General features: G+C 42.3%; 1 protein-coding gene across 1 annotated transcript in view; it reads right to left on the bottom strand.

The window, feature by feature from the left end:
- Positions 1-1,287: 1,287 nt before the first annotated feature.
- LOC121162766 (rho GTPase-activating protein 20-like) overlaps positions 1,288-23,985 on the bottom strand; it is a 49,679-nt gene continuing 26,981 nt past the window's right edge. The window contains exons 11-19 of the mRNA XM_040989971.1: positions 23,778-23,964; positions 22,260-22,413; positions 19,788-19,829; positions 16,747-16,788; positions 15,289-15,330; positions 8,089-8,127; positions 5,243-5,280; positions 3,481-3,518; positions 1,288-1,725 (exon numbers count right to left, since the gene is read on the bottom strand). Coding sequence (XP_040845905.1) covers positions 3,510-3,518; positions 5,243-5,280; positions 8,089-8,127; positions 15,289-15,330; positions 16,747-16,788; positions 19,788-19,829; positions 22,260-22,413; positions 23,778-23,964 — 553 coding nt within the window. The 3' untranslated portion in view covers positions 1,288-1,725; positions 3,481-3,509. The remainder of the gene's footprint in view (positions 1,726-3,480; positions 3,519-5,242; positions 5,281-8,088; positions 8,128-15,288; positions 15,331-16,746; positions 16,789-19,787; positions 19,830-22,259; positions 22,414-23,777; positions 23,965-23,985) is intronic.

The following is a 23,985-nucleotide window of genomic DNA, read 5'->3' as shown; positions in this document are numbered from 1 at the left end:
TTTGCAGTATTATTGCTTGACATGACATAGAATCAACAGATTCTTTGTTATGATGAAAAATTAGTATGAATAGATTTATAGTGGATTCATAAAATGTGTTTATGGAATACATATATATGATAGTTAAAGTAGTTATAGGACGCATGAGTTGCTGTTGAATGTCGGTCCTACGTCTTCCTCTACCTGTTTAATGTACAGGTCATCTCTATAGGTCGTAAAATCTGGTATTAGGAACTAAGATTTTAAGAATACCTTTCATTCAGTTTTTAGTTGTTAAATTTGTTCTTAAAATCCTTTTCCTAAGTAGGTCAAAGTAGGTATAAGTCAAATTTGGTATATGTCAACATAGGTATAAGTGAGCAGTACCCTATTTTCAATAAATATGGTACCATTGCTCTGTCATTCAGATTTTGGAAATTCACATGAATACATATAGAATAGTCACCAGGTTGTCTAATGTCACATGAAACTGCTATGACTTAGAATATTTCCAGGGAGTTGTATCACAGACATGTCTATAAATGATACTTTTTACAGAAGTCATTTTGCGTTTCTGCATGTGACTTATATAACAAAGATTTTTAGTTCATATATTTGATAAATTATTTTCAAATTGATGAATTTATTCCAGGAATTAAAATTCAGAAAATGTATTTAGAAAGATGTTCTGATTCTTTTTTTTTTTGTCTGAAAATAAATTAGGTATCAGATCTCTGGATATTTAATATTAAATTGTTCAATTAGCAAGTATTTCCAATGTTGGCTAGGAATCACCACTATATTGACATTTTCACATGCAATATTTACTTAATAGCACTGGTATATTTGCCGATGAAATGGTTTGTAATATTGATACTTAATCTTCAGTTTCAATGGTATTTTAAGTCATTATTTGACATGGGGATGTCAATCAGTTCATGAATGGTATATAAATATAGTTTTAAAAATTACAAATTAACAAAAATTTCAAAACAAAAAAATAACAGATAAAGTAAAATAACATCAAAATGAAGTTAAGCATGAGTTGTACTGGCGCAAACAGTTTAAATACATGCATACATTTCTATGGTATATATTTTCATAAATTTTTTTCTAAGGTCTCAGAATATAATATTCATGATATATATGAATATATATAATATTCATGAATATAATATGAATATTATATTCTGAGACAAGGTCAGAAAAAAATTTACAAAAATACATACTGAAAATGCATAGATTTAAAGCTTTGTACCAATACTTTCTCATGTCTTTAATTCATTATTATATATTTTTTTACTTTATCTTGAAATTGAAATGTAGGAACTGTCACATCCCCTTGAACAATAATGTTGGAAACTAAAGTGTGAAAATAATTAAGCTGGTATTTTGCAAACAGCTTCTTACTGCATGAAGATCTGTATGAAGTTTATCAATGCTAAAAGAAATTGTGGTGATTCAGTTTGTGGTGATTCCTATGCAGTTGATTAACAAACGTGTTGGCTATTTCTGGACATAAATTTCATCTAAATTTGAATATTTTGCATTTTGTTCTAAAGTAGCTGGCCTAATATTGGAATTTAGGAAAATCAGTCATACAGAAGTGTGAAAAATAATAAAACTTGAATATGCAGAAAATATTTTGAAGAGCTGTGTGGCCCCATACTAGATGTGTCTTCAGTTAGTAAGATTTCTTGAGCCTTGTTGCAAATCATTTAGTTTTCCAGTTGCTGGGTTGTTTCTCTGTTGAAGGAAAAAATGAAAGATTGCTTTGGTTAATAATCTTCTCAGATTGTGGAGACATCTTGAATCTTGATTTAAGGGCTTCCTCCAAAATTGTCTTCTAAGCAATGAAGGGAATATCAAACCATTGCCAATAATCAGCAGTGTAAGGAGTTTGTGTTAGAACTGTTACAGGGAAAGTAAAGAAATAAATCCTAAGGAATCATGCCAAATGGGCCCTTCAGTGACTGACAGGACAAAGGACAGAAGACGTGGCAGTGAGCATGCCAGCATCACTCCTGCGATTCCCTCTAAATAGAAGGCCCAGGTCAATCACTGAAATTCAGTGTGGATCAGATCTGGGAATGGTGTTATTAATCCATCCAAGAAAAAAATGACTAAAGCTCTCTTAGGACAGTTTTACAAACCAGACTCCACAACAAAGAGTAAAAAACAGATTGTTATAAACCCAACATCAACACTCATCCTGAGGATATTCATGGGAGTTCTGAGAATTCATACAGAAAATTTCAGAAAAAAAACAAGTTGTGAAAAAAAGTTACTTAATCCTTTCTGGTCCTAATGAATTCATATTCAAAATCCTCATTACATTGATTGTTTTTATCTTTTAATACTATATTTACAGAAAACACTGTGATTACCATGTTACGTTGCAAAAAACAGGGATCCACTGAAGGATCTGGTAGCTTGGTATGATTCCATTCAATGTACAAATGTGAGACAATGATAAAATAACTTGAAACAAAATGGTTGTTTTAGTTTAGATGCCTTGTATCAAAGAATTCCATCATTCTTAGTGGACAGAAACAGAAGATGCTAAAGCAAAGTGTTTTTTTTTAAATGTCTTAAATCATTCTAGAAAAAAGTAGTCCTTAGTATGTATATAGGAAATTTAAAATAATAATAAGGAATCATGCCAACTGTGCACTTCAGTCCTCAGCACCTCTGAAGGAAGCGGACAGTAGACATGGGCAGGCCTATGCTACACTCAGGCTGACCCCATCTCACTGTGTAATCCGGTCATTCATCACACTTCAGTGTCTCTGCTTTGCATGTGTTGCTTGATTCCCTCTGCTGAAGAAAAACAAGCTATTTTCTTGATATATTTTCAGGCAACAGTCTCATATCAACATCTGAGGGAAGTAAAAAAATAATTCGGCCACAGTAAAATATACTCATGATACACATGATGAGAATTTTAAGAAGGTATTCAATTCACCTTGGAGACTGGCTGATGAAAAAATTACAATTGATGAAAAATAATGCATAGATATGATACCTTTTGGAACAAAACAACTTCCTATTGCATACTTGTTCATACATTTTTAAATTTTCTATTCAATGTCACAGTGTATCCTGAGCACAAGAACTACTCCTTGTAAAGGCCAAAGAATGAGGACATAAAAAATAACCTAGTAGCTTGCAAACGGCAATTTCAGTGTTCTACTGAAAACCAATATCAGGGAAACATGAAGAGTTAACAGTAGAGCTAGTCCAGATGCCACATGTCTGATTCTCTAGAAGGAACTCATTAATGGATAGAAACTTACGGTTTCAAGTAAAGTTAGAAAAGTGAAACGTGCTGGAAAATAATCCTTTGAGTATAACATACAGAAAACCATTTTAATCTCCTGGAATTACGGTAAATCAGCTTTTCAGTAACTAAGAGGGCAGAGGACAGGTGACTAATGTGGGCTCCTATAGGGTCAGGCGAGGTGTTGTTTCATATTAGGAGATTTGGGTCATTCAATATACCTGGCTCTGGGTCAATGTTGGTAGCCATATTACATGATCTGTTGAAGAAAAAAAATTGTCAGGATACTTTTTACATATCAGACCCAGCTGCACATCTGATGGGAACAAACTAAATCATTCAATATCCAAGGAGCACAGGCTCCTATTGCAGATTACTCGTCTTCTAAGCCGGCCTTAAGATCAGCTTAGTAAACTGTACATAATGCAAAAAGGCTCGTGGCTTTAGTAGTTTCTGAGGGAAAATGCTTCTCATTCATCATGAAGCCAAAATGGTTGTCTTAGTTTAGGGGACTCATGAATAATGCTGAGCTGAAGCTCAGGCCTGACTTCCTCTCTCTGCATGATCCTTGTACACTCACCATTCTTGAACAATGGGTGGGATTCTAATTGAGATTTATTCATTCTGTTGCAGGAAAATGAAGCTGTATTTTAAAATTTTACAGAACTAGATGCACTTACGTACAGGACAGTGGCAAAATAAATACAGCACCATACACTTATACTGAAGATTTTCATGAGACTTTTGATATTTCATGCGGAATAATTAACATAGTTCGTGGTATGATGGGTAGACTTAAATGTTTTACTAAAACACATTTGTATTCTGGATTCACCATTAAAATGTTTTATTTTTATCTATGAATGCTATTTGTGTAGAAAGAAAGGATTACACTATAATATCACAAATGGATAAAGATGGATTAGTTGAATGGATCTGGTAACTCGGAAGGTGTCCATTCAGTATGCAACTGCAAGACGATGACTGAATAACTTGAAGCAAATGGTTGTCTCAGTGCAGGTTCCACTGTGGCATGCTCTCCTGAGGAATCCCATCCATTCCTCATGGACAAAACCAGGAGAGTTCAAGCAATGTAAGAAAATTTATGCAAGCATTTGAGAAAAAGTAGTCCTTATTGTGAGGTCAAAAGAAGTGATTGGGAAATAAAATCCTAAAGAATAATGCCAACCGTGTTCTTCTAAAACTCAGTAGATAGAGCACAGGAGACATGAATGGGCCCATACTCTAGGTCAGTCATCATCTGCCACTCAAGAATTTCGGTCAGCCATTCTGTGTGACACTGGTCTAGATGTCAGTGTTGGCATAATTTCTTCTGCTAAAGCAAAGCCAGGCGTTTTCTCAGTATAGCTCAAGATAATATACTCATTTCAACCTTGAGTGGCAGTGAAAAAATATCAAAACCTGATAGGCCCATGATGTGGATCTCATGTGGTTTCTGAGACACAATAAAGTCTACATGGTTAATGCTTGATGAGAATTTGATGCCTAGACTGAATACTTTTTGGAGAAAACAAGCCTGTATGCTAAATTTATTTTTCGATTTTACATTTTTGTCAATGATTACATTTTTGTACTTGGCAGCACAGCCACACTTTGATAAATCAAAAGACAAGGGATAGAAATCAAGTGAAAAAGCAGCTGAAAATGCCTATTTCGTGTCCCACAACAAGTAAGGGATCGAAAAACATGAAGCCAACGTGTAGTCTCAGTTGCAGGGCCTCTTGGCTAATTCTCTCCCAAGGAACCCCGTCCTCCTTGTGCATAAGCTGTAGGACTCAAGTGAAGCTAGAAAACTCAAACATGTGGTTTTGACAGGGTTGCCCGTTGTGTTACACGAAAGCAAGCCCAAGGAAAATGAAAGAAAACGCTAAGAAACTAGGCTGACACTACCCTGTATTGACTAAGAGGTCAAGGGACAGAAGTCATCAATTGCCATTGAAATAATTTGTTCAGTCAACATACCTGACAAGGCATCAGACTCCATATTGGTAGGACATCATCTGTTGAATATTGGAGATAAATAAATTCTTACGATGTTTTCAATTATCGTTTAACTAACTGGAAACTAGAACACAATGCTTTACACCACAGGCATCCTCACAATGTGGGTGTTTATGAGATTGCCAGCATACGACACACTTTATGGAAACTTATCCACGATAACATAGTTCATAATTTTGGTCATTTCAGAGCAATACAAGTATTACTTTAAATACACTATTGTATTTCTAACTTTATGAGTAAAATCACATTTTTACCAGTGTAGTTTCATCATTAAAGAACAAAGGTAAATACATAGAAAAGGGAAAGGTTATAGTAAGCAGAAAAGTGCAAAATCAGTCTTCTGCTTGATGCAGGCAGTTCTGAGGACTTTGTCAGGTGAAGAAGGTTACTCAGATTCTGGCAACTTAGTTCACAGTGGGTATTTCATCTAACTATAAGGCAGAAAGAACAAATAGCCAAGAAACCATGCATAATACTACATTAAGTCCCTCAGAAGACAGAGGATTTCTGATATGGGTGCACCCCTTTCCAAGCTGTGGTCTTGCCTATTCACGCTTGGAGGATGTGGTCCAGTCCCAGTAACAGACACTGAGCAGCATTCCCCAGTAATGGTGACAACGCAGAAAAGCTCATGATGTCAGTGGATGTGTTCAGAAAACTGACTCCGCTCTGGATCAGAGCACACATAGGAGATTTGCCGTCCCAGCATCAATCACTCACAGTGGATTTCTTGGTGAGGCTTCTTGAAGCCTCAGAAACACAACCAAACTTAAGCACAGATCATGAGATAAAATGCAATGATGGAATCATTTGAAAGTTATGCACTGCCCCTCCCCCCCGCCCTGGATCTACTACATGGGATGAAAGAAGCCCAAAATCTTCCTTGTAGGATCCAAGGACGTCAGAACAACAGCCAGGAACCCAGAGCAGTCCTCGGAATCAAAAGAACAGTAAACTTCCTTCGGGACTAAGGAGAGAAGCTTTCTCTTGTCCTTACTTAGTTCCAACTTTGGGTCTCCACCCTCTCTGCAACAACTGTCAGGGTTGCTCCAGAGCCCCCCCTCCAAACACACACACACAAATCAGAATAGATAAACGGAGAACAACAAGGAAAGCTTGGTCAGCATGGACTCACACATACTTTACTAGGTAGGACACAGAGCAAGTACTCCTCACCAAGGTACTGAAGATTTCTCTGCACACCCTTCCTATAACGGTTATGCACCTCAATTGTGGAAATGTCAATGGAGTAGTCATAGGATGTGGTTAAGAACTTGCATTATTTACAATATATTGTTTACTCGATACTATGTCAATTAGTACCATAGCGTTGTATACTGTTGCTGATGTTATGTTGGGGTTTTTGATCGATCGGGATTTTACTCTGTTGGCTCTGCCTTCAGACCAGAGAAGGTCTCCCTAGAAACCACTGAACCTATCTGGATGATAAGATGTTGGACTCTATGCTTGGTGTATGCTTACAATGAAGGAATCTCAACTGAACTTGAACTGTGGTTACACAACAAGGTGGAAGAACCCACCATGAGGGGAGGGTTATGGGAAGGGTGGGAGGAATCCCAGTACCTATGGAACTGTGTTGCATAATACAATGTAAAAAAGAAAGTTATGCAAACTCCTTCCCCAATTCCTCTCAGATGTGTATTTTTGATTCACAAGCAGTGGCTTTCAGAGCCAAAGTAGAAAAAGAGAGAAAACAAGCTTCTTGGTGTCTCGGGAAGTGCCTCTTGAGTGTGCTACTGAGAGACAACCCCAGCATCACAGGAAGGAAAGTGGCTCCCTCAGTGTATGCGCCCTGTGGGAACTGGCCACTAAGGAATCCAATCCTTCTCAGGCAGAAAGAATGTTGAAAAGCACCAATGCCGACATCGCAGGAGAAGTAGATCTTATTGTTAGTTCTGTGGATTGGTGGAGAACATACGGTGCTTGAACAAGGGATTTGGCTAAGTGAGCACATGAAATAGAGGGCACAGATTAGAAGATAATTTGGGTCCATAGCCAACTCAGGCTTGGCATCGTAGACCTCTGGCTTACCAAGTTCATTTGACACATCATTCCCTAGCAACATAGGAGGCAGGATTAGCCAAATCAGCACCCAGATTTGCATCCATTAATGCATGCTCACAAGAGTACTTAGACTAGTCAATGTTATATCAGATTTGTGTTCTGCTGTCCTTTGTACTTTCAATAAAAAAGTTAAACTCTCTCCATAATTTGCAGAAAATAGATTCAATATCAACCAAAATAAGTTCATTGACATCCATGCATTATCCCATTGAGTCACAGACTTTATGAGACCAAAACAAAAAGTCGGTGATGTAGAATGCACTTAGAACACAAAGGGTAAAGGGACTAGAGTTTCTGACTAAACACTTGTCATTCTAATTTCACTGCTAAACTATTCTTTATATTGGAGCAACATGCATAGCTCCAGCACTGAAATACCCCTCTGATCTGAATCAATGGTATAGCTGGGAATCCTGAAAAGTTCTGGTAACATGTAGAGTGGCCATTCAATGGGCAGCTGTCCATTTGAAACAGAGTAAATCACTAGAGAATTCGGGGGTCTCAGTGCATGTGCCAGAACAGCACTTCTCTATCCAGAAAATCTATCGCTCTATGCCTATGGCATACATTGAGGATGTCAAAGACATAAATTTTAAAAACCGTAGCCAAGCTATGAAAAAAAGAACCAGAAGAGGCATGCGACAGAGTTACAGTAGACATGAAACCCGAGCTCAACCTTGGCATCAGTTTTCACTGGGAATCCAAGCTTTTTTCCATACCTGAGTCTGAGGTTGAATCCATCGTGGCGTTCAGGATCTCTGTTGAAGGAAAAGTAAAACAAATAAACTGAGTATGTCTTCAGGCAACAGACACTATATCCACATTTGAGAACAGCATCACACATATTCATACACCCAGACATCACAGTCTCCTTCAATGAGACTCATGACATTTGCGAGGCTCCATGATGAAAAATCGTTTCAAGGCATTCTATGAGCGATTGACAAGGAGGGGTCAACCAGTTTGGAGCCACAACACTCGTTGTGTTCAAATAGATTTTGAAGATGGGATTCATTACTGATTTTGCATTGTGTTTTAAGAACTGCCCCTTACAGACCCAGAAAAGTAAGAGGAAAGTTTCTGGGCAGTAGATGAATGCCACTCTATGCTGTGATGCATCAGGGAAAGAGCAGGTGACTACTGTCTTGGTTTTCAGGACACAAAACAACTCTCAACCCAGAAGAATGGTCTACCTGCACAATTCCAAGGAATTCATCCAACTGGGGAGGCTGCACATGTTCTGTGCCACTGTGAACTGTCACTCTACCACCTGAGGAAAGTGGTTGCCTCAATCTATGTGCCTCTGAGACAATTTTCTTCAAGGAACTCTATCCGCCTAGGGTAGAGACCAAATGAATCAAGTGGAGTGAGGAAATGCAATGAAAACATGTGTGAAAAAAACAGCCACTTCGGTTTTGTTAAAACATTGATAAAGGACAGAAAAGGAAATTCTGGGAAATGAAAAGAGACACAGCAAAGGCTTGGAGTGCACATGTCCCAGCAACAGACTCTGCTGCCTTTTCACTCAGGTCTGACATCATTTCTTTTCAGCCATGATTCTCTGTACTGTGTCACACCACCACTGAAGTATCAAGTTTTCTGGTGAACAAAAACCAAACATATCTTGTTCAAGCAACACTCCGTTCTTAGCAGCAGATGGCTGGCAAAGAAGGTATATCCTGAATTTAAATAAGATACATGTTTATAGTGGATTTACATGATTTTGGATTCATCACAATCAGTCCATAGCAACAGATATCATTGGAAAATGATTCACAGATTTCATTTCCTTAAGACAAAAAAGACCTATTTTAAATTCTCACATGCTTCCCTACTGTTCCTGATGTTATCTTTGTCTGAAAACAGTGCAATTTCCCTTTACAAAAACCATAGTCACAAGGAAGAGTAAAGGTACAGAATCTGTTATCATGGAACATGCACTTGCAGCACCATTGCCTGAGCTCAGGGACCACAATGCCAATTGCACATCAACAACTTGTTCCTCCTCAGCAGGAACTGGTTTACGATTTCAATACAAACTGGGAAGGTTGTTAGCATTTTGGCAAGTGTGTTCTTGATCAAATGTTCAATTATATATAGGAAAGGCAGGAGAAAATACTTAGGCGTCATGCCAGCTCTTCAGCTACTCCTAAGACAGAGGTCAAGTTGGGGTGATCTACTTTGAAACCGAGCATGACATCCTCCCCTAGTAGAGGTTTTGGTCAGTCAGTGTCTCTGACACTGGCTCAGACTGCAACGCAGGTTATGTTGGTTCCACTGCAGACAAGCCCAAAGCTGCCTAAGAATATATTTAGGAGACATACTCATTACAATATCAGACATAAAACCTGCTGTTCAACCTTGATTCCCCAGGTACATTCATAAGTCCATGTCCATGATACCATCCCCCTCCCAGGACCTCTGCCTCAGATTCCCTTTGTTCCTCCTTTCTGTTCTTTGTTTGCAAATATGCTTCATATATATATTTGATATTATATATAGAAAGATATTTATGCACTAATATTTATACAAATGTCTGTATATATTTATTTATCCTATAAGTACATATATTTGATACTCAATGCTAACTGTATTCTCTCCTAGAAAATATATTTGGCTTAGGAAGAGTGCCTAATTTCTCCAGGTATACTGCTTTCTCCATTGTATAAATTATTTTTTGCATGGCTGAATAGCATACCATAATGTATATATACATTTTTATGTATACACCATTGTTATGTAGTAATTAGTGCAGGAACAATCTAAGTTGAAAACAGATCTTAGCTATTGTGAATTGGACTAATATTAACATGAGGATACAGCAAATCTTTTTTTTTTTTGAAGATTTATTTTTATTGCAAAGTCAAATATGCAGAGAGGAGGAGAGACAGAGAGGAAGCTCTTCCATCCAATGATTCACTCCCCAAGTGACCACAATGGCCAGTGCTGTGACAATCTGAAGCCACGAGCCAGGAGCTTCTTCCAGGTCTCCCACACGGGCACAGGGTCCCAAGGCTTTGGGCCAGCCTCGACTACCTTCCCAGGTCACAAGCAGGGAGCTGGATGAGAAGTGGAGCTGCCGGAATTAAAACCGGTGCCTATAGGGGATCCTGATGTGTTCAAGGCGAGGATTTTAGCCACTAGGCCACAGCGCAGGGCCCAAAACCTTTACATGATTATTTCCTTTTATTTCAATGAATTCCTAGCTGTGGGAATATTGGGTTATAAGCACATCTCCTTTGAGGTTTATGGAGAAATATTCCTGTCTCACATAATGTACACTGGAACCATCTCATATAAGGTCGATACTAATGTACATTGGAAGTGCCTCACTAAGGACTGTACTAATGTATGTTGGAATCATCCCACATCAAGATTGTTCTAATGTACCTGGAGCCATTTCACATGAGGATTAGACTAATGTGCGTTGGAATCACACTGCTTAGGAACAATTCCATCAAGATCCTCTGCACCGTGGACTTTCTTTTTTCTTTTCCTTTCTTTTCTTTTCCTTTCTTTTCTTTTCTTTTCTTTCCTTTTTCTCTCCCCCTTCTTTCTTTCCTCCTTCCTTCCTCCCTTCCTTTTTTCTTTCTTTTTTTCAAGCCTTTCTGAGTCTCACTAAAGCTAAGTCTTTCAAGAGCATACTGAGAGAGTATACTATGCGGACCTCATCAAATTTCATCTACAAGTCATTCTTGGAAGGGGAATGTGATAGTTGGTTATAGTTGGTGCCTCAAAACTGCCCATTCCATATTTTTTAAAAAGTAGAAGGAAGGAACTAGGTCTAGAGGAAATAAAGAAAACAATAAGCCCAAATATGTGATTTTGGATAGCGGTGAAAGTCAAGTAAGAAAGGATAACCACTGTTGCTTTCCAGAACCTGCAGGCAACTCTCAGAAAATTCATCTCAAGTGGACAGCTTTGAGGAATGTGGCCAGGTGAGGAAGGTTGCACAGGTTCTGAAAATTCAGTACAGGTGGGTGTTTCAAGTAATTGGAGTAAAGGAAGTAAAAGAAGCTGACACTTGCATGGAGACTTTCACAGCTGCAGCCCAGCCTATGCACCCCTGGGTGGAAGATCCCTGCACTCTCACTCCCTGGCACGGGGTCATGATCACAAGCATTTCACCATGCTAAGGCACACAGCTCTCGGCAGACTGATGGTGTTCTCAGGAAACAGATGCATCTATGAACACAGTGAACATGAGAGGTTTCCCTGCCAGTCTCTGACACCCACCATGCAGGTTCCTCTGGTGCTTGTCAAGACCTCAGGAAGAAAATCAAAGTCCAGTACACATGAGGATATATGATACAAAGCTGGAGTCACATAGGATTTACACAAACTCTGTCCCAAAATCTGCTCAGATGTGCCATTTCGAGGAGAAGCAGGGGGCTTTCAGATCCTTACTCAATGCCTTTTGGAGGCTACCAATGTATAACAAGAGGTACATTGAATTCCTGAAGTCTTGGAAAGTGTCTTTGCAGTGTGTCTCTAAGAGACAACCCTAGTGCCTGAGGACCTGAGGAAAGTGGTTGCCTCAATGCCAGTGCCATGTGGGAGCGGGACCATCAAGGAATTCCATCCTTCCCAGATAGAAGAGGAATGCTGGAATGCATCAATACTGCCAACATGGACGCAAAAGCAGCCCTTCCTGCTAGCACTGAGCACTGGAAAAGGAACCAAGGTGTTTGAATCAGGAATCTGGCTAAGTGACCCCCTTAAGTTCAGAAGGTGAAGAATAAAAGAATCACAGCCCCTGGGAAGCTGAGTCTTGCCATCAAGGGTTTTCCGGGTTTCATCTGATTGGGTTCATTTGACCCACCTTTCCAGGTGCATGGAGGAGGATCAGAAAGCAGAAATTGCCTGCCTGGACTTCCTGACAACAGAACCCACTGCATGTCAACGTACCAGCCAGAAAACAGAAGCCCATTAGAGCTGAAAAATGGATTTCTGGCAGTGTGCTGAGGCACTTTTAAGTACTCACAGCAATGTGTAGCCTGGGGAGATGGCACCTGGATTAAACTGCACCACCTTTCTGAGGGCATTGCAAGGTATGGCCCATGCCCTGGAAGCACATAGGTATGGCCCATGGCCCTGGAAGAGTTGGTACACTTCCAGAAACTTGTGATGGAACTCAGCCTGTCCTTCTGAAAAAAAAAGAATCTTTTCAAGTTAAGGTCACAAAATGGTATTTAATATGAATGAGAATTCCCAGAGAGACTGCTTTGGGCATCCTTCAGTCACTCACTGGGCAGAGACCAGGACAGGATGATATATGCACCCCAAACAAGCTCGGGCTTGGCATCACTCTCCCTGGGGAGCCCTAGCTCTTTTTCCATAGCTACATGGATGCTCGATTTCAGCTCGGTGTTGGGGGTTGATACTAAAGAAAAAAAAATCACCTAAGTGCATCTACATACAACAGCCCCTCCCTTACATTTGGAAACATAAACATACAGTCTCAAAGACCTTACCATCAGCATCTCCTAAGTTGAGATTCATGAGGCGTCTGAATCATGCTCAGAAAACTTCAATGAATTGCACACTAGCACAATGCCATCCATACTTCTCATCCAGACTGGGCCATGCTGATTTACACGTTCAACTCATTCTGAGAAATAGGATTCTCTACTTACTACTGCTTGGGGAAAGAAATGCCTCCCTCCACTTTCATGAAAATGAAGCTAGACTTAGCCACTTTGAAACAAGCATTTTCTATGTTGAGTCACCAAATGCAAATTAGCCTTTTGAGTGGCAGTGTCACCCCACAAAATATTGCCCATACCAAACTGTGGCCTTGACATTCATGCCACAGGGACCTGTCTCAGCCAGAGAACTCCATCCCTCCTGTGCAGAAACAGAGCATCTAAAGCATTGAAGGACAACTCTGGTGACATTTGGCATGAAGTCGCGCTGAGTGTCGGGGTCATAAAATGGCACAGACAATGAAAGATATTCTAAGTCGTCACAACCTGTCCATCCTGCTGAAACCAACAGTACAAAGTGCAGAAGCCATATCGGCTTTGAGTAAGCTTATGTTGTCACGCTTTCTCAGTGCATATTATAGCTCTTTCTCCACACATGTAAATGGGTCCCATATGAAGGATGTTGTCACAATTACTGTGGAAGAAAATCAAAGCAAATTGAACTCAATATATGGACATGTAATAGTCTTCCAGTCACATCTGAAAGCAAAAACAAGGTTTATCTCCACCTAGTCATTATCATCTCTTACCACAGGACCCTTGGCCTTTCTGAGACTCAATCAGTTTAATTTTGTACAGAGGCAAACAAGAAGAGATGGGTAGAAAGGCAGCTTCTAGTGCTGAGCCACATCACTGCTTCGAGTCAATGTGATCTTTGAGGTTGGTTCCTGTCACTGGCAGTGGTTTGTGTATATTTCCCATTGGAAAGGAAGTAGATAAGCATTACAAAATTAATGGTTTCAGAAAGTGGGAAAGTTTTCCCCTGCGTTCTAAGAGGACCCAAGAAAACAACCTAGAATGAAAAGCATTTATTTAGGTGGGGAGGAAAATTTATGAATAGACAAATGAGGAGATGTGGGTGGGAAGATAGCTTCAAAAAGTGAGTCATGCTGCTATACCAAAGAAAACACTTCTTCAAGCTTGGTTTCTGTAACTGACTGTTCCCGCGAATTACCCAACTCAGAAAGTAGACAGACACCGGGAAATGGAATAATCCAGAAAGTAGGAAAAATAAACCCATTGTTCCAAGCCAAGCTAAGGAAATTGAATTCAATTTAAATAGTTACATTGTGGCCCAGTGCAGTCCTAGTGGCTAAGGTCCTCTCCTCGCACTTGCCACTTGCCGGGATCCCAGATGGGCACCGATTCTAATCCCAGTGGTCCTGCTTCCCATCCAGCTCCCAGCTTGTGGACTGGGAAAGCAGTTGAGGACGGCCCAAAGCCTTGAGATTCTGCACCCATGAGGGAGATCTGGAGGAGGTTCCTAGCTTGTGGCTTTGGATTGGCACAGCACTGCCCAAATGGGAGTGAATCATCGGATGGAAGAGCTTCCTCTCTGTCTCTCCTCCTCTCTGTATATCTGACTTTGCAATAAAAATAAATATAAAATGTTACTTTGGTCATTAGCAAAAAATGACCATTAGCCCTTGGGGCTAATTTTGATACCTCAATAGGGTCTCCATTGGACAGTCATTGATAAACACACTACAAGATAGGGAAGTCATGCAGATAAAATGAAAAATGCAAGCTATTGAAAAGCAGACATTTCCACTAGAACTGGGGAGTGCACAGAACAAAAGTGTGTAATCAGCAATTCAGTTAACTGACCACAAAGTGCTCAGAAAGAAAAAGACACAAGAAATTTTGGATTATGGCATGTGCAGGATTGCCATGAAGGCTCTGCTGGGCCTGAGGATGGTGGGGGACAAAGGGGCCACTTTTGAAGTTCTCAAGGAGGGTCAGAAGAACAAAACTGACCTTACTGGAGCACCCTAAGGCAGCGTCCACAACCAGAAAACATGCCAAAAACAAAACAACATAAGCACTAAAATGGATTTTTGGCCGAGTGGGATAAACAAATAACTAAATGTTACCATATATTACAGAAGGAAGGAAACCAGATTGATTTGGCCCTGAAAAAGATATGTGGTCTTGCAATTGTGTCTGAGGTCATTCCAGTTAATCCATAACGTCTCCAATGTCCAAGGGAAGACCTGATGCCAAGGATGCAACGTGGGCAGTAACGCAGGACACAGGAACTTTTGGTGTAAGGTCAAAAAATGGTGGTTAAAACAAAAGCAAATTTCCAGAGAGACAGCAATTGGAACAATTCAGTGACACATGGGGGAGCGCGCAGGACAGGATGCAATAGCGTTGTGAAAAAGTCGAGCTTGTCGTCATTTCATTGCGGAGCCTTAGCACTTATTTTCATACCTAGATCACTGCTCAATTCCACATCGGTATTTGAGGTCAATTCTGGAAAAAAAAAATAATAATACATCTGAGCATATTGGCATAGAACATACCCAACTAGACACATGCAAGCAGCAATACACGGTCTCTTACACCTACTGCCACCATTTCCAAAGTTGAGATGGAAGAGATGTGTGGAGTGTGCTCAGAACATGTCAGAATTTGCATCCCAGGTGAACGGTCTGGTTACAGGTATATCCACACTAGGCCAAAGCACTTGCCCATTCAACGCATTCTCAGAGGTAAGATTCTCTTCTGAAGGATATCTATGACTAGGCACAGTCTCAACTCACACTCCCAGGCATCACGCTTTCCTACTAAGGGTCCTTGGGCATTCTGAGGAACCCTAAGCACAACATTGTGCACAGCCAGCTGAGGAGACCTAAATGGGAAGATAGCTTCAAGTTTCAAGCTAGACCCCTGCTTCACGTAAACCTCTGCTTCAAGCTTGGTTTGTGACACAGGCTGTGGCATGAGTCACCTTGTAAAAGGAAACTGCTCAGAATTAGGAGAGCAAAAGTTCAGAAAGTACGGGAGTTCTTAGAATTCAGTGCCCTCTGTGCATTACAGCCTCAAGGAGTTCCAAACATCCACGGCAGAATGAGACTGCCACCGTGGCTTCCAGATAGAACCTGTTGCAGGTCCACCTCTCCACCAACCTTGCTTCGTGGCACTGGCTGTGGCATGTGTTTATCTCCGCTTGCAAAAGGAAACTAACCACCATTAGGAGACAATGTTAGAGAAATCATGTCTGCTGTGTTTGAATCAGCAATTCAGTTCAGTGACCTCTGGAGTGCTCAGAATGCAGGCTGTACACGAGAGTGTCGGCCCATGGCATGCTCAGGCTTGCCATGCTGGCCATCCCGGGTCTCTGGCTGCCTGGAATCACTGGACTCGCCTTTGCCAGTGTTCCAGAGGAGAGTCACAAAACAAAACCTGCCTTACTGGAGCTCCCTACGTCAGAGTCCACTGAGGGTGTGTTCCAAGGCCAGAGAGCATGCCACCAAACAAAACCCCATGTGCACGGACAACACGTTTCTGGCAGAGCTTGAGGCACCCTCCAGCACACACCCCCATCCAGCACGGGAGAATGGCACCTGAGCTGAATTGTGTCTGAGAAAAGGAAAGGGCCCTTGCACATTGTGTCTGAGGGCCTCGCAACTGGGACACGGACGTCTCCCGTGTGCCCTGGAAGACTTGGTGCAAAGCATGGACGCAACTCAGGCCGTCTTGCAGCACACGGGAGCCTTTCGAGGTTAGGGCCTGCAATGGTAGGGGACATGAAAGGGAATTCTCAGAGAGATTGTTATGGGCACCGTTCAGCCACTCACTGGGCAGAGGAAGACAGTTGAAGTTCCACACAACAAGCTCGGGATTGGCCCCTCCTGTTCCCCTGGGAGCCCAGCTCTGTCTCCTTACCTGGATCTGTGCCCGAATCCAGACTGGTATTCGATGTCAATTCTGAAGGAAAAGAAAAACAGATCAATGATTCACCTGTGCATATTGGCATGGAACACGCCCAACTTGACACAGGCAAGCAGCAACACACAGTCTCTTATACCTACTGCCACCATATCCAAAGTTGAGATCCGTGAGATGTGTGAAGCACGCTTGGGAAAGGCCATTGCCTTGCTTTCTGGGTGAATGGCATGGCTACCTGTTTATTAGACTGGGCCAAAGCACTGGTCCCGTTTACGTGTGCTTACGACTCTCTACTTGGGACTGCTTGTGTGTTAGGTAAGAGTCTCCAAACACATCTCAGCCAGGCATCACTCTCTGATACTAAAAAAACTCTTGGCCATTCCTTACACACTAAGAACAACATGATGCACAGCCAGATGAGGAGACATAACTGGGAAGATAGCTTCAAGTACCAAGCTAGACCCCTGCTTCATGTCCACCTCTCCTTCAACCTTGGTTTGTGACACTGGCTGTGGCATGTATGTCTCCCCCACCCCCCAAAACGGAAAATGCTCAGAATTAGGAGAGCAAAGGATCCAGAGTGTGGGGAAGTTCTTATTTGGTGTCCCCAGTGGAGCTAAGTAAACAGTATGATGGCAAGCCTCTTGTTCTGTCAGTGGACACAAGGGCCATTCTACAACATTGAGTTGCATCTCCGAGGACAATCACTCTTGGATACACTACAAGTTAGTCAAGTCATGCAGACACATTGCAACTTGCCAAGACCTTTGGCCGTCATCCCTAGAATATCACAAAGAAACAGGCTCTGGCACTCTCCCTTCAGAAGAGGGGTGCCACTCTGTGTCCCCATGAACACTCAGCACTAAACAGGATGACCCCATCTTGCATTCAATGACACATGGGCAGCTCTCGAGGTGGAATATTTGTTCTGTCCTGGTGAGCTCTGAGCCACCTGACCACAGGAGGATGGTAGTGCAGGTTGTGGCAACGTGGTACTGGCATGGTGTTTCAAGGAAGTGGAGTGTAGAAAGGAGAAAATGCCAGAAAGCCATGCTAACCGATCCCCTCCAGTCTCTCTGAAGAGAATGATACCCGAGCAGGGTGGGCCCATGGACACCACAGCCCAGCTGATGCACCCCTATGTCAAAGACTGGGTGCAGTCCTACTCCCTAGCTCAGGCTCACATGCACAAGCTGTTTCACCACGCTAGGACGCACCACCCTAAGCTGACTTACGAGGTTTTCAGGAAACACACTCGTCTCATGACCATAAGCAAGATGGGACATTTGCCCTACCCAGCTCAGGCTCCCTCCATGGTGTTTGCCCTAAGGGTGATTGAGACCTCCACAGAAAATGGCAGGGAGGTGCACAGGAGTGGACACAAATGCACACATGGACTGCTGTGGGAGCTACACAAACTCCACGCCCACGACCGTTCAGATGTGCCATTTCAAATGACAAGCAGTGGACCCCAGAGCCTGGCATGGACCTCTTGGAGACAGTCAAAGATTCACAAGAGATACGTTGAATCCTGAGAGTCTTGGCAAGTGCCTTTGGAGTGTGCTGCCAGGAGATTTCCCAGTGCCTGCGGGCAGGAATTGGGTCGCCCTGAGCCAGTGCCCCCTGAGCATGAGACCCTCAAGCAGTCCCAGCCATCCCAGGCAGAATGGCACCGCCACCGTGGCTTCCGTATGGCAACAGGGCCTCAAAAGTTGCTGTTCCCGGCTCCAGGGCTGCTCCCTTCGGGTTCCCACTGGTTTAGGTGAAGACCGAGTATGTGCTATGCAGAACCAGGCTGGACTGCAACACCCATTGGTTCCAGTGGAAAGCAGGGCTGAAAACAGAACCAATCCAGCAATTGCAACTACCAGCTGACCAGGGTGATGGACTGTGCTGGGCCCTGTGCTTGCTGGTGCATACAAGTATCTGGCCTGGGAACACCTCAGACGAAGTTTCTTTGGTGATCTCCCCAATTGAAATGCCAGACTCAGAACCCTAACCATGAAAGGACAGAAAATGGAACAAGTTAATCAACCACCTCAGCTATAGGTTGGCAACAAAATACCAGGCAAATAGAGACGCTATGATGGACAATGTCAATCAGTGGAGTTTTCAACAACCTCATCGTGTTTGGAGGGGCGAGATTGGCAGCAATTCATAACTGGTGAACTATTGAAACCTCTTGAGCGAATATCTCAGAGCATGCCCCACATGCAGGACTTGGGGTGGGTGGGAAACCGGGTGGGGCTTCTCCCTCAATATCGCCCTCTACCTCAGATACATGAAGGAAACAATATAGAAATAGTAGTCTTACACACTTTCCTGTAGCCCTTGAACCTTTTTGCCCAAATTAACAATGTAAAGATTGTCAAAATAAAAAAATTTATTTAAAAAAAAAGCTGCTGTTACCAATAGCACAGAGGAATGTTAGAGAAACCATTTTTTTATGTGATTGAATCAGAATTCAGTTCAGTGACCTCTGGAGTGCTCAGAATGCAGGCTGTACACGAGAGTGTCGGCCCATGGCATGCTCAGGCTTGCCATGCTGGCCATCCCGGGTCTCTGGCTGCCTGGAATCACTGGACTCGCCTTTGCCAGTGTTCCAGAGGAGAGTCACAAAACAAAACCTGCCTTACACGTGCACGGGCAACACGTTTCTGGCAGAGCTTGAGGCACCCTCCAGCACACACCCCCATCCAGCACGGGAGAATGGCACCTGAGCTGAATTGTGTCTGAGAAAAGGAAAGGGCCCTTGCACATTGTGTCTGAGGGCCTCGCAACTGGGACACGGACGTCTCCCGTGTGCCCTGGAAGACTTGGTGCAAAGCATGGACGCAACTCAGGCCGTCTTGCAGCACACGGGAGCCTTTCGAGGTTAGGGCCTGCAATGGTAGGGGACATGAAAGGGAATTCTCAGAGAGATTGTTATGGGCACCGTTCAGCCACTCACTGGGCAGAGGAAGACAGTTGAAGTTCCACACAACAAGCTCGGGATTGGCCCCTCCTGTTCCCCTGGGAGCCCAGCTCTGTCTCCTTACCTGGATCTGTGCCCGAATCCAGACTGGTATTCGATGTCAATTCTGAAGGAAAAGAAAAACAGATCAATGATTCACCTGTGCATATTGGCATGGAACACGCCCAACTTGACACAGGCAAGCAGCAACACACAGTCTCTTATACCTACTGCCACCATATCCAAAGTTGAGATCCGTGAGATGTGTGAAGCACGCTTGGGAAAGGCCATTGCCTTGCTTTCTGGGTGAATGGCATGGCTACCTGTTTATTAGACTGGGCCAAAGCACTGGTCCCTTTCAACATGTTCTTAGAAGTAGGGTTGTCTACTTGGGACTGCTTGTGTGTTAGGTAATAGCCTCCAATCACATCCTTTAATGCAGGGGCAAGATTAATCTGCACCTAGGCATCATACTTTCCTACTATGGGTCCTTTGGCATTCTGAGGCACCGTAAAGACAACATGATGCACAGGCAGACGAGACCTAGGTGGGAGACAGCTTCAAGTACCACGCTAGACCCCTGCTTCATGTCCACCTCCCATTCAGACTGTTTCTGACTCTGGCTGAGACTTGTACTTCCTCTTTGAAAAGGGAGCTGATAAGCATTGGGAGAGCAAAGGTTTCAGAATGTAGGGGAGTTTTTTCTTAAATATTTATTTATTTTAATTGGAAAGTCAAATGTACAGAGATGAGGAGAGAGAGAGGATGATCTTCTGTCCAATGATTAACTCTCCGAGTGACTCCATCGGCCGGTGCTGTGCCGATCCAAAGCCAGGAGCCAGGAACTTCCTCTAGGTCTCCCATGCAGCAGCAGGGTCCCAAGGCTTTGGGCCATCCTTCACTGCTTTCCCAGGCCACAAGCAGGGAGTCGGATGGAAAATGGAGCTGCCGGGATTAACCAGCTCCCATAGGGAATTGCAGTGAGTTAAGGCGAGGACTTCAGCTGCTAGGCCACCGCATCGGGCCCTGTAGGGAAGTTCTCATTTGGTGTTCCTAGGGGAGCCAAGGAACCACAGGATGGAATGAAGGAACATATGATGGTAATATTCTTGCTCTGTCAGTGGACACAAGGGCCATTCTGCAACATTGAGTTTTGTCTGAGAACACCCACTCTTGAATGCGCTACAAATTAGGGTAGTCATGCAGGCACATTGGACCTTTGGCCGTCACCCCTAGAATATCATAAAGAAACAGGCTCTGGCGCTCTCCCTTCGGAAATTGGGTGCCACTCTGTGTCCCCATGAACACCCAGCACTAAACATGTGTCTTGCAGAGCTTGAGGCACCCTTAATACTCACCACCATGTAGCATGGGAGAATGGCACCATATCTGGTTTTTTTCTGAAAAATCTTAGTTTTCCTTGCATTTTTTCTCTGTGGCCTCTGTTTTGCTTTTGGACTTCTAGCTTTGGGACTTCTGCACTACCTGAGTAGTTTTTGCACCTTAAGTTTAGTTTTCATTTTTATGAACAATTATTTTTATGACCCTGATATAATCGTGAACATAAAAATGAATTCTGATAGTGATTATTTAGGCCCTGTATTCATTCTGTGTGGTACAGACATTACATAATGATTTCCATGTTCACCTTGGGCTTGCAGTGTTCCCCTGAGCCCAAGCATACAACACACCCAAGTTTCCATCTGCTTTCAATAACACACAGCCTCCTATTTCCTATATTGAAACTGAAAAAATGAAAGAATGCAGAATGTGCCATTTTTTCTCTGACGCAGTGTGGAAATTATACATTCCAGGATGGTTGTCTGCACTTTAGGTTAGGTTCCATATGGATTCTTCCTCACCCATTACTTTATATCTGAAATTGCCATATAATTTGAGCACCAGTTAGCAATGTCTTCCAGACGTACTGAAGCACCAAGCACATGTGGACACCCTCAGACAATCATAAGAAGGGGTGTCTTTGCTTTCGTCAGTGACTGAGAAGACGTTTGCTCATGACGCATGCGGGTCTTTTTCTGCACTGCGTCTGGCTTTGAACTGAGTCTCCACGGCGTTATCTACCCTTGTACATTGTTTGTGAGAGGATTCAGTTGGTGAATGGAACTCATTCATATCCCCCGAAAACAAGCACATTGCATTCAGATATGATACAAGGGTGCCTTACATGAGGTTTCTGATTTAATATGATCATAGATCTATAGAAACACATATTTTTGAAAAATGATTCACAGAGTTAATTTTTCCGAGGAAAAAACAAGCCTGACTTTCAAGTTTTACTTAAAAGTTTCTGAAAAAAGCAAGAGTTGGTGTTTGCAAATCAAAGACATTATCTCAGCTGCACTTTTGTCTTAATTATTGAAATGGCTCTGAATGTTTGGCACTCTTATACAGACAGATCAGGTCTATTCAAGGTTTGGGCAAATCTAAGTGTTTGCCATGACCCTTGGAAGCCTTATTTGTTTTTTAGTACAACCAGTTCAGTTATGTACAAAATATGACGTGTTTGCCCCGTGATCCCAATTCAGTGAGCTCTCACCTGTGCTGTTTTCTGGTTCCCACACAATTTTATCCTGTTCAGTGCTGCTCCCAAAGCTGGTACTGGGATTTTCCCAGCTCTTTCTAAGCAGCAAATCATTATGTTCTTCAAAGATTCGTGCATAGTTTTCAATAAAAAACTCAACGATAGATATCTGTGACCCAAAAAGATAGAAATAGGGTACTCTTTTTCACCTGCAAATATGAGTCATGCATTCTATGTGAACACTGGACATTACAAAAATATGAAATATAAATTCTAAACAAAATTCACAGTTGACATAAACACGTATGAACCAATTTTATCTCCTGAACTACAATTCAATAAAGATAGTAACGTGTCAAAACATGCTGCCCCTCAGAAAAACAATATTTTCTGTGTCCTAGTGCAATAAAATGCTAATATTTTCTTAACTTTTTTGTTTAGATATCACAATTGTCTATATATAAGAGCTAGGCACAATAGCTCAATGGCTAAATCCTCACCTCACATGTGCCAGGATCTCATATTGGTGCTGGTTCACATTCTGGCTGCTCCACTTTGCTCCAGCTGTTTGCTTGTGGCCTGGGAAAGCAGTAGAGGATGGCATAAAGCCTTGGGACGCTAAGCCCATGTGGGAGAGCTGGAAGAAGCCCCTGGCTTTGGATCAGCTCAGCTTTAGCCGTTGCAGCCATGTGGGGAGTAAACCAGCAGATCAAACATCTGTCTGTCTCACTATCTCTGGAATCTGTTCTGCCTTTCCTTTTCTGAGTCTATATAGGATGTTTGAGGTGATGGTATGCTCTTTCATATAACTGGTGAAGTATTCAACAGAAGAAAACATGTGTTACATTAAACTTGGGAAGCAGAGGTTTTTGTGGATCTTTTGACATGAATGGAGTCAACTACAAAGGAAATGTCTGTTTGTTTAGCTGCAATTCCCTCCACAACCACTGCTCTGCTTCACTCTAGTGTTACGTCTATGTCAGCTTGATAAGAGCTGTCATTGTACTTGGAGACATTTGGGTCTATTAGGACGCTTTAAAACTGACTCAGTTTCATTCCAGTAGCATAGGTAAGATGGAAAGTGGCGTTTCACTGAGTGAGCTACAGGAAGGGGCACTGAGTAGGGGAATATATTTGCTCATTTTGAACAGGCCGTGTCACTGCTGATCTGAGGATAGTGTCGTTAACACTACTGACACTACTCAGCTGAGAAGGCTTGATAAGGAAACATTGGTTCAGGAGTGCATGGTCCTCAATGATGACTGCTGGAAGTGTATCTCGGATTGACCATTACCAAAACCCTTACGTTTCCTTCTCTAATGCTACGCAAGTTTGTTCCTTATGCATTAACATCTCATGCTTCTGTTTCCTGCATCGGAAAGAAGTGATTCACTGCTCTCCAATCCTGGCTTATTGCCATGCACTCCCACAACTCCAAACATACAATAAGTGACCTTGACATTGAAAAAAGGAATATGGCACTTATCATTGTAAAAACTGGTTCATCACAATGGGAATGGGGCACCTCATTACCTTTTTAAGTAATTCACTTTCCAAATTTGATGTAGATGTCCAGAGCGGAAATATACTTGTTGTGATGCAAAAAGCTAACTTTGGTGCGCTCATGAGGTTGAAGGATGCTTGTTTAGAAATCTCATGCAAACACGAAAATAACTGTCTGAGGATATCCAAGTTACATACGGGCAGGTTTTGTAAGAGCCTAAACATACACACACACACA

Source organism: Ochotona curzoniae, unplaced genomic scaffold, assembly GCF_017591425.1.
Source record: "Ochotona curzoniae isolate NIBS_2020 unplaced genomic scaffold, NIBS_Ocur_1.0 contig_54, whole genome shotgun sequence".
Lineage (NCBI taxonomy): Eukaryota > Metazoa > Chordata > Mammalia > Lagomorpha > Ochotonidae > Ochotona > Ochotona curzoniae.
This window is presented reverse-complemented; position numbering and strand designations above follow the sequence as displayed.